Genomic DNA, 10,939 nt, shown 5'->3' with positions numbered 1-10,939 from the left:
AACACCTTACAAAATATTTTTTAACTGGAAGAAATTGTCCCGATTGGTGTTTTTAAATCACTGATGAAGGATTTTGAGGCTGATTCCCTGACCTGTCAATGTTTTTAATTCGCTGTTTTATACTCTTGTGAATTCAATGGTTTTTACTAGATTACTTGTAGTTTTTCATGTTGTCTGTCTGTAATTTTTTTGTAATGACTTGGTGCTGCCTATCTTGGCCAGGGCGCTCTTGAAAAAGAGATTTTAATCTCAATGAGCCCTTCCTGGTTAAATAAAGGTTAAAAAACATTCTGGGAAATGCTTCCTGTCAATACTAGTTTCTCTCTGAACCCTGCACATGTGGAAAAGTCCATGGCCCACTGTGTGATATTTTGTGGATCTTCATTGGCTTGTTCAATCCCTTCACATTCCATGATACAATATCAATTGTATCTGTGGATCTATCATGTACAATTTAAGTTTTGATTGGTTGTATGCTTTTAGTCTCAACAAACTGCATGTTTTTTTAGGTGTTGTCATTATTGTTGATAACATAGCATACATTCAAAATTATGTACAGATTTATATTGTAGTCTGCATTGCAGCATGTTGTGTGTTAAAGTACTGTACCATCTCACTGGTTATTCCTCTGTTGACATATGTACACTTTATTCTCTAGTGGTTTGATCTCTCGACCCAGAGATCTAAATTACCTCGTGTTCATCTGATCCAATGGCAGCCCAGCTCTCTCCTGATCGGTCTCCGGAAAGTCAGAAATGTATTCTGTTAGTGGCTGTTAGTTCAGAAGGCAGAAAAACTCCACAATGACATGATTGTTTTCTCAGAAAAAGGACATGATACAACAGGCTACAATTATACTGTGGTGAGATAAGAACTACTATGACATCATGTACTCAGGGCAAACACAAGAACATTTATTGCTGTGCCGTTGGGCTTACCTTTGATGCCATATTCATTGACTTAGAGATTTATCTGGTCATTTATGAGAACATCTTTGAAGCTAAAACAGCCCTTCAAGGTCACGTTATGGTTCCTGTCAACCCACACGCTCATGTTTTACACCTGGAGGTTGAGGTCGCCCCTAACCACAGATCTAGAATCAGATTACCCAACCCTTTATTCTAACCTTAAAGATTAAGGGGATGAACTAATATCTGACCTTGTATCAGTGGTTAGGGGCAACTTCTACCTATTCCCACCACCATTAACCAAGACGGTCCAGGTGTGGACTATAATAATAAAGTGGCATCTCCTGAAGTTATAGTAACAGACAACCCATAGCAATAATCACTCACTGATATCCCACATGTTACAAACATGTTAAAGACAATCACCAGTGATTCAATTAAATGTCAATGAAGTTCATTAAACAGGTCAAACCGAACTTTGCTCATCACCTCAATGAGAACCCTCCCCCCCAAAAAAACCCACCAGGGATCCAAAAGTGTATTCTAGGTCAGGCTAAGATGGCCACTTCATCTCAGATGTACTGAGTGGCATACCAAAAGGTTGGGAAAAGATGCAATGTTTATTCATCGTTACAGTGACAGCTTGATATCAAAACTAGGGTTTGCTACTACAGATGTGTGTTAGAGAGAGAGATAGAGGGGGTGAGTGAATTGCGTATCTTTTAAACAAGGAGAAGCATCCTATTGCAATCCCATAACCATGCTAAGGAACATTGATGTGTCAATAATTAGATGTGTCATCATGTATTGGTATGACACTCAAATTAAAGCTTTCAAAAAGATCAGCAATGTTTTTTCATCTTGGTGTTAGCATAGGAGGCTAAGCTAAGCGACAACGTTCCCTGTTCGTCCCGGGAATGTCTGTGATTAGGAAATGTTCTCCTGTGCTGTGAAATTATGGCCCTTCCCTCCTTTGGTCTTCATTTGGGATTCCAAAATCCAAAATTCCAGGAGGAACCGAAATTCCCAAAGTTACGTGTCCCCAAGGGAACTTTTTCTTCAGCACACAGAGCTTATTTACATTTTTTTTGCTTGGTTGTTCTCTCCACACACTTTTAATAATAAAAAGTATATATTTTTAACCCCACATTATAAAACTGAAAGCCACTTGCAGACAAATGGTTTTCGACAATAAGTTATACGAGAAATCGTACGGGTAAGGTATAGGTTAAGGACAAAGTCATGACAACACTGTCACGCTCCTATTCTGTATTCTAAAAAAATATTGGAATAGAAACCACTTTATAATTATCATCCCAACATTGACATCTTGATACACTTCGGTATATATATTAAAACTCTTGGGTAAAATGCAATAATTCCATCATGCAGGCAAACTGCCTCCATCTTCTAGGAGGTTCTATTGGTCTGGAATTCATATCTCTGATATATTCTTCCTTTCTTACTTTGGCAAAGTGACAAAGAGAAAGAAGTGACAGGTTTGAATTTCACACACCTTCCATTGTGAAGCAACTGTATGCAGGTGTGAGTTTTTCATCTCCCAGAGTGAATGGTGCTCGTCTCGTCTCCTCAGGTTGTTTGTCTCAGGAGGGTCAGTGTCTTTGACAGAGAGAATTTGCTACTGTGAGTGAATATAGCAGGCTGACCTGTCTCTCTCATTCACTCCCTGTCCTTCTCTCTGAGTGAGTGACGTTGGGATAAAAGAGCCTATTTCACAAACTGTTGCATGCATGAGTGGGATCTTAGTATGGTCTCTATCTCTCTGTCTCTCTTTTTCCTGTTGTACTATCACATAGACACACACACACACACACACACACACACACACACACACACACACACACACACACACACACACACACACACACACACACACACACACACACACACACACACTCCTTCCTGAAAAGTACCGATGGAGGGAAGGGGTTAGGTGATGGTGATGATAAGTTAACGCATGCTTTTGCTACCTAAGTCTCAGCTCTTCCACTATAACAACTCCTTCTCAGGTGACCTCTACACTACCTCTGTTCAACCTAGACCTCCTCACCCCTCTTCCACTCCACACACAAGGACCTGTAGCCTCCGTCTACCACAACAGATCTGGCTTCAGCCCTCCTACACCGTGACGTACATTCAGGCTCATCCTACACTGCAACGTACATACAGCCTCCTCCTACACTGTGATTTACAGCCACACTGAAAAATAAATCAAATCTGTTGGCTTGATCAGCTCAGTTTTGTTAGATATTCTATTTTTGCATTTTAAACTTCTGTGAAGCCAAACAAAAAATGAAAACAAACAGGAAAACAGGAACGACGTTCAGACAAAATGTTCTCGTTAGATCTCTGTCTCAGCTTGTCTCTGGCTACGTCTTCTATGTATATCTCCCTGATATGATGATGCAGCCCTCCTGGTCTGTCTCCTCCTCTGGGGGTCCTTCTCCTCCACAGGGGTATGATGGGGGGTCCATCCCAGCCCCCCACCACAGGGGTCACACCTGTAATCCCCTTTAACCTTCCACCGTTTGACCTCTGACCCTCCACACCTGAACCACTGCCACAGAGTAGCACAAAATGGGACAGGGGGGGTCATAAACAAATATTTATAGAGCGAGAGGGAGGGGTTTGGTTATAGGAATTCACGGGATTACATCACACGTTGTCAAAAACGTCAAACTTCTCTCTGCCTGAGGGGGACGGAGAGGAACAGTAAGGGGTTGATGAATCCTAATAGGAGCGGTAGTAGACAACAAGGGATTCAGGCTTCATCTGTTTTTACTACAGGACCCTACTGTTGTTTGGCTTGAGCTTTTCCCCTTGAGGTCCGGCGCCTCTCCCAACTGTCCCTCCTCTCCTCTGCCTCCCCCACTCTCTCCCCAAGGGTTGGCCAGGAAGCCCTGGTGGTCCAACTCCAACCCTAGGATCTGTCTCCCCTCCCCCCTCCTCGCCCCCTGATTCAAGCTCCCAGTGCTGTTGCATTTCTTCACCCCCGAGGGTGCCAGGGAGGCGGGCGAGAGCAACGATGTGAGCGACAGACTGCTTAGCGTCTCCGACAAGTGTTCGCTGTTGCCCGCCTGGCTGGAGCCACACCCCCCGATAGACAAACTGATCCCGATGCCCAGGTCCTCCAGGTCACATGGAACGGGGTCCATGGAGTCTTCCCGGGTGTAGCCGGGGCTGATGCTACCCCTGCCGCTGCTCTGGCTCCGCTGGTGGCCCCGAGTGGCCTGGAGGGTGAGGGCAGGGCCTGACGAGGGGCTGGGCCGCGGTCTCAGAGTCTGGCCTGCTGGGCAGCTGGTGGGGTCCTCAGGGAGCGGGGGGCAGAGCAGGGGGAGAGGAGGGAGGGGGGACACCAGGTCTTGAGGGGGCGGAACACTGAAGCTGAGTCCTTCCTCTAGGGTGGTCTGGAGGCTGCCATCGGAGCTCCCCTTGGCCAGAGACGAGTCACTATGGGACGGGTACTGAGGGCAGAGCGAGAGGGGCAGGGTGGAGATGTGGAGTGAGATATTGTAATAAATAACAACATTAGAGTCAATGTTTGACTGACTACACTGTAGGCTGTGCAATGTGTACTGTACAGTCTGTTGGTTGCTCTGGTGGCAGTGTATGGGGTACAACACAAAAGGGTCATAACAGCACCAAACAGTGTGGCGGACACTCATTAAAGATAACAAGGGGGTGGACACATACATTTGCCAATCAGAGGGAAGCCTGAGGTTTGTGTACATTTCTCAATCTAACATTAGACCCTAAAGGAATTACATTATGCAGTGTGTTGGTATCTGTTACATACAGTACATACAGTACATACAGTAGGCCAGGTCTTACCTGCGTGCAGAGCACCCGGCTGTGGGCTCCTTGGGAGCGCAGGGAGGACCAGGAGGCCGGGGAGGTGAGTCTGAGGCCCCGTGAGGGGCGCCCTACTCTGGCCCTGGGGGGCGCCGGCAGGGCCGCTGCTGCCACGGGGTGGAAGAACTCCGCTGGCAGACGGATAAGAGCAGGAGAACCAGAGGCACTGGCCACTCCTACTCTTCCTCCTCCTCTTCCTCCCTCATCTGATCCTTCTCCTGCCTTAGTGCTACTGCAGGAGGTGCCACCTGGAGACAGAGAGAAAGGCTGTAAGGCAAATATACTATTCCATCTAGATCCCGAGTGAAACACCACATAAATACAATCCATTTAGCCTGTAGGGATAAACAGTCATTACTGATATTGATGATTAGACTAACAAAGACCATGCAAATAATGCACATCATTCCAGGGAGAGCAACAATGCCACTGTACTGTACTGTGATGTCTGATTCACTCTATTCATGGATTGCACATTGTGTTACAATACTGTTCTGAAGATTCTATTTAGGCCCTGGTTCCGACTGAATGTTTTACTTAATACATTGTCAATTGGAGCTAATGAAGATGAATGAAGATTTAGTCTAAAGTGCATTATAGTGGTTTGGAAACAAGATGGCATTTCAAAAGGAAGCAACTAATTAGTAGGAAAACCTGTTGTCATCATTATGATGTTGCCAGATTGACTTAAGATGCAGTATAACTTTAGATAACTAGCTAAAATTGCAGGGCCAGGACCGGATTTTAGCTAGCTAACGTCGCTAGCTAATGGCAACATTGCCATCTCTCTAAAGTACACTTTACGACATGATAATGATGGCAAAGATGTTTCCTACTAATTATTTGCCTTCTGTAGCAACGTCATAGTATTTCCAGGCCACTATAGTGTAATTTAAATTAAACAGTCATTAGGCCCCTTTCAGAATGACTGGGCATCACTCGACTTTCGGGCACCACTATGGCGGAGAGCGGCTTGAGAACGTTCAGAACAATGTCATGATGCAACCGAGCGACGGAGGTGCAACCCATGAATACACTCTTCAAAAAAAAAAAAACTGCTATCTAGAACCAAAAGGGTTCTTTCAGCTGTCCCCAAAGGAGAACCGTTTGAAGAACCCATTTTGTTTCCAGGTAGTACATATTTGGTTCCAGGTAGAACCCTATTGGATTCAATGTAGAACACTTTCCCCACAGGGTTCTACATGGAACCCATATGAGTTCTACCTGGAACCAAAAACGGTTCTACCTGGAACCAAAGAGGGTTATCCTATTGGGACTAGAGGTCAACCGATTTTCAACGCTACCGATTATTGGAGGACCAAAAAACCCGATACCGATTAATCGGACGATTTTTTAAAATGTATTTGTAATAATGACAATTACAACAATACTGAATGAACACTTATTTTAACTTAATATAATACATCAATAAAATCAATTTGGCCTCAAGTAAATAATGAAACATGTTCAATTTGGTTTAAATAATGCAAAAACAAAGTGTTGGAGAAGAAAGTAAAAGTGCAATATGTCCTATGTAAGAAAGCTAACGTTTCAGTTCCTTGCTCAGAACATGAGAACATATGAAAGCTGGTGGTTCCTTTTAACATGAGTCTTCAATATTCCCAGGTAAGAAGTTTTAGGTTGTAGTTATTATAGGAATTATAGGACTATTTCCCTCTATACCATTTGTATTTCATTAACCTTTGACTATTGGATGTTCTTATAGGCACTTTAGTATTGCCAGTGTAACAGTATAGCTTCCGTCCCTCTCCTCGCTCCTCCCTGGGCTCGAACCAGCAACACAACGACAATTAGCGCGCGCTAACTAGCTAGCCATTTCACTTCGTTTACACGAGCCTCATCTCGGGAGTTGATAAACTTGAAGTCATAAACAGCGCAATGCTTGATGCACAACGAAGAGCTGCTGTCAAAACGCTTGACGCACAACGAAGAGCTGCTGTCAAAACGCACGAAAGTGCTGTTTTAATGAATGCTTACGCGCCTGATTCTGCCTACCACCACTCAGTCAGATACTTAGATATTTATATGCTCAGTCAGATTATATGCAACGCAGGACACGCTAGATAATATCTAGTAATATCATCAACCATGTGTAGTTAACTAGTGATTATGATTGATTGTTTTTTATAAGATAAGTTTAATGCTAGCTAGCAACTTACCTTGGTTTATTGTTGTGAAAACTTGAAATCGACCCTAATTAATCAGCCATTCCGATTAATCGGTCGACCTCTAATTGGGGCAGCTGAAGACCCGTTTTGGAAACCTTTTTCTAAGAGTGTAGGACCAACCTGCACTGTGATGGGCTGGCTATGTACAGCTCAGCTTAGCTCAGCTCAATTCAAATCAAATAAACGTTTATTGGTTGCGTACACCGATGTAAAGATTTTATTGCAGGTTTGGCTCAATAATGTGAAAACATAAGATATACTTTACAGTGCCTTGCAAAGGTGTTCATCGCCCTTGGCATTTTTCTTATTTTGTTGCATTACAACCTGTAATTTAAATTGATTTTATTTGGATTTACACAAAATAGTCAAAAGTGGTGAAAAAAAGGTTGTTTCATTCTTTTTTAAACATTTTAAACAGAAAAGTGGTGCGTGCATATGTCTTCCCCCCTTTGCTATGAAGCCCCTAAATAAGATCTGGTGCAACCAATTACCTTCAGAAGTCATATAATTATATATATATAATATATAATATAAAAGTCACCACCAAGCAAGCGGCACCACCAAGCAAGCGGCACCACCAAGCAAGCGGCACCATGAAGACCAAGGAGCTTTCCAAACAGATCAAGGACAAAGTTGTAGAAGCACAGATCAGGGTTGGGTTATAAAAAAATATCAGAAACTTTAAACATTCCACGGAGCACCATTAAACCCATTATTAAAAAATGGAAAGAATATGGCACCACAACAAACCTGCCAAGAGAGGGCCGCTCACAAACACTCACAGACCAGGCAAAGAGCGCATTAATCAGAGAGGCAACAAAGAGACCAAAGATAACCCTGAAGGATTTGCAAACTCCACAGCGGAGATTGGAGTACCTGTCCATAGGACCACTTTAAGCCATACACTCCACAGAGCTGGGCTTTATGGAAGAGTGGCCAAAAAAAAGCCATTGCTTAAAGAAGAAATAAGCAAACATGTTTGGTGTTCACCAAAAGGCATGTGGGAGACTCCCCAAACATATGGAAGAAGGTATTCTGGTCAGATGAGACCAAAATTGAGCTTTTTGGCCATCAAGAAAAATGCTATGTCTGGCGCAAACCCAACACCTCATCACCCCGAGAACACCATGGAGGTGGCAGTATCATGCTGTGGGGATGTTTTTCATCGACATGGACTGGGAAACTGGTCAGAATTGAGGGAATGATGGATGGCGCTAAATACAGGGAAATTCTTGAGGGAAACCTGTTTCAGTCTTCCAGAGATTTCAGACTGGGACAGAGGTTCACCTTCCAGCAGGACAAGGACCCTAAGCATACTGATAAAGCAACACTCGAGTGGTTTAAGGGGAAACATTTAAATGGCCTTGTCAAAGCCCAGACCTCAATCCAATTGAGAATCTGTGGTATGACTTAAAGATTGCTGTACAGCGGAACCCATCCATGAAGGAGCTGGACAGTTTTTCCTTGAAGAATGGGCAAAAATCCCAGTGGTTAGATGTGTCAAGCTTATAGAGACATACCCCAAGAGACTTTTTTGGGGGGGGGGGGGCTTCAAAGTGGTAGGCATGTTGTGTAAATCAAAAGATACAAACCCCCCAAAAATCTATTTTAATTCCAGGTTGTAAGGCAGCAAAATAGGAATAATTCCAAGGGGGGTGAATACTTTTGCAAGTCATTGAATTAGTCCATATTTATATATATATATATATATATATATATATATATAGAAATGTTGCTTTGTTTCCCAACCCCTCCGATATACACACACATATACAGCAATACACATTAGGCTGGAAAGGCTGGAGCAGAGGGTATGACTGGACTCACCAGGGCTGTGGTGGGATGGGGTCTTGTGTCTCTGATGGACCCCAACCTCCACCAGGAGTGGAGCCCCCTCCTCGGCTACTGAACTGTGGGCCCTGCAGTGCCTCGACCCCCCTGTCTGGGCCTGGGTCAAGGAGTCCCCTCCTCCGCCAGCCTCCTCTAAGCCCTGGGAGTCACTGCCCCTCTCCTCCTGGGGGGAGAAAACACACATGTTGACACACACTGTACCTGTTTATGTTGTCTGTTATTATAATTAAATGTGGAGTGGGGCATAATAGGGTGCAGTACTGCACTTCATTATTACTGAAGGGAGTGCCGGCTAGCGTCCAAGCTGCTAGCCTGCTAGCATACACACTTAGTCTCTGAGGAAAAGAAGGAATCTCTTTTATCTAGAGAGATTCTTTATCTGCAATGGACTTCCTGGTTCAGATAAAAGTGTAATAAAATAAACGCTAAAAGTGATTCCCTAGGACCTTCATCTGGATATTACTATCAGCTATGAGCACTTCTGATTCAAATCCCTTCTAGATGACTGATTATGGCCCACATCAACCCTGGTAGCCATGTGTGCTATCTGGACACAGCCGGAAGGTCTCGGTCTCTCAATTCAATTCAATTTAAGGGCTTTATTGGCATGAGAAACACATGTTAACATTGCCAAAGCAAGTGAACTAGATAATAAACAAAAGTGAAATAAACAATAAAAATTAACAGTACACATTACACTCACAAAAGTTCCAAAAGAATAAAGACATTACAAATGTCACATTATGTGCAAATAGTTAAAGTAGAAAAGGAAGAATAAATTTACATGGTCTTTGTTCTGCACTGGTTGCCTTTTTCTTGTGGCAACAGGTCACATATCTTGCTGCTGTGATGGCACACTGTGGTATTTCACCCAATAGATATAGGAGTTTATCAAAATTGGGTTTGTTTTTCAAATTCTTAGTGGATCTGTGTAATCTGAGGGAAATATGTGTCTCTAATATGGTCATACATTGGCATGAGGTTAGGAAGTACAGCTCAGTTTCCACCTCATTTTGTGGGCAGTGTGCAACATAGCCTGTCTTCTCTTGAGCGCCAGGTCTGCCTTTCGCAGCCTTTCTCAATAGCAAGGCTATGCTCACTGAGTCTGTACATTGTTAAAGCTTTCCTTAAGTTTGGGTCAGTCACAGTGGTCAGGTATTCTGCCACTGTGTATTCTCTGTTTAGGGCCAAATAACATTCTAGTTTGCTCTGATTTTTTGTTGTTAGTTCTTTTCAATGTGTCAAGTAATTATCTTTTGTTTTCTGATTTGGTTTGGTCTAGTTATGTTGCTGTCCTGGGGATCTGTTTGTGAACAGAGCCCCAGGACCAGTTTACTAAGGGGACTCTTCTCCAGGTTCATCTCTCTGTCGGTGATGCCTTTGTTATGGAAGGTTGGGAATCGCTTCCTTTTAGTTGGTTGTAGAATTTAACAGCTCTTTTCTGATTTGGATCATTAGTGGGTTAGGCCTACTTCTGTCTCTCGTGCTTGCTCACTCACACACACAAACAGCTAAGTCTTACTATTCTTGTGAGGTAAATTGAACCAATGAGCAGAGAATGAACCAGACCAGGAATCAGCGTCTTGGGAAAAACTTAAATACTTAACTTGAATAATGGAGAATGTAACGATACAGAATAAAAAAATAAAAAAACAACAACACCAGCCTCGAAACTCACACAGGGGAAACATGCAGGAACCTGAATTCAAGAACTAACAAAGGGAAACAGAAAACACACCTCTCTTACAGGGGAAACAATCATGAAATAATAAGACACAGTCCAATAAAAGTCTCTAGACCGCCCTCTGGTGCCAGAGGAACCATGACACATAAGTATAGTAAAATGTGTATAAACACACAATCCCCCACCCCCACACACTCCTACTAGCATTAAACAACTAGAGGGAAGGATAACGCACAGGGAGGGATGGTAGGAAGATAGCGAGGGATGGGCAGACAGAGGTGTAATTGCCGGAGGGGGTAAAGAAGGGAGGAACGATGTAGTAGAGGAGAAAGAGGAAGATAGCCCTCACAGTCCAGAGGGGAGGCAGTGGACTGAATGGATTTCAATTCCTGAAGGTCTCTGTACAGGAGATTAGAGCTTCAGCAAGATTCAGG

General features: G+C 43.4%; 1 protein-coding gene across 1 annotated transcript; it reads right to left on the bottom strand.

Annotated features, from left to right (window-relative positions):
• Positions 1 to 890: 890 nt before the first annotated feature.
• On the bottom strand, positions 891 to 8,984 carry LOC109880343 (voltage-dependent T-type calcium channel subunit alpha-1I; the record flags this gene model as incomplete). Its single annotated transcript, XM_031816754.1, has 3 exons — positions 891 to 4,393; positions 4,761 to 5,029; positions 8,798 to 8,984. Coding segments are annotated over 3 exons (1,152 nt in total), but the record flags the coding sequence as incomplete, so codon positions are not given.
• Positions 8,985 to 10,939: the final 1,955 nt, after the last annotated feature.

Source organism: Oncorhynchus kisutch, unplaced genomic scaffold, assembly GCF_002021735.2.
Source record: "Oncorhynchus kisutch isolate 150728-3 unplaced genomic scaffold, Okis_V2 scaffold866, whole genome shotgun sequence".
NCBI classification, from domain to species: Eukaryota; Metazoa; Chordata; class Actinopteri; order Salmoniformes; family Salmonidae; genus Oncorhynchus; species Oncorhynchus kisutch.
This window is presented reverse-complemented; position numbering and strand designations above follow the sequence as displayed.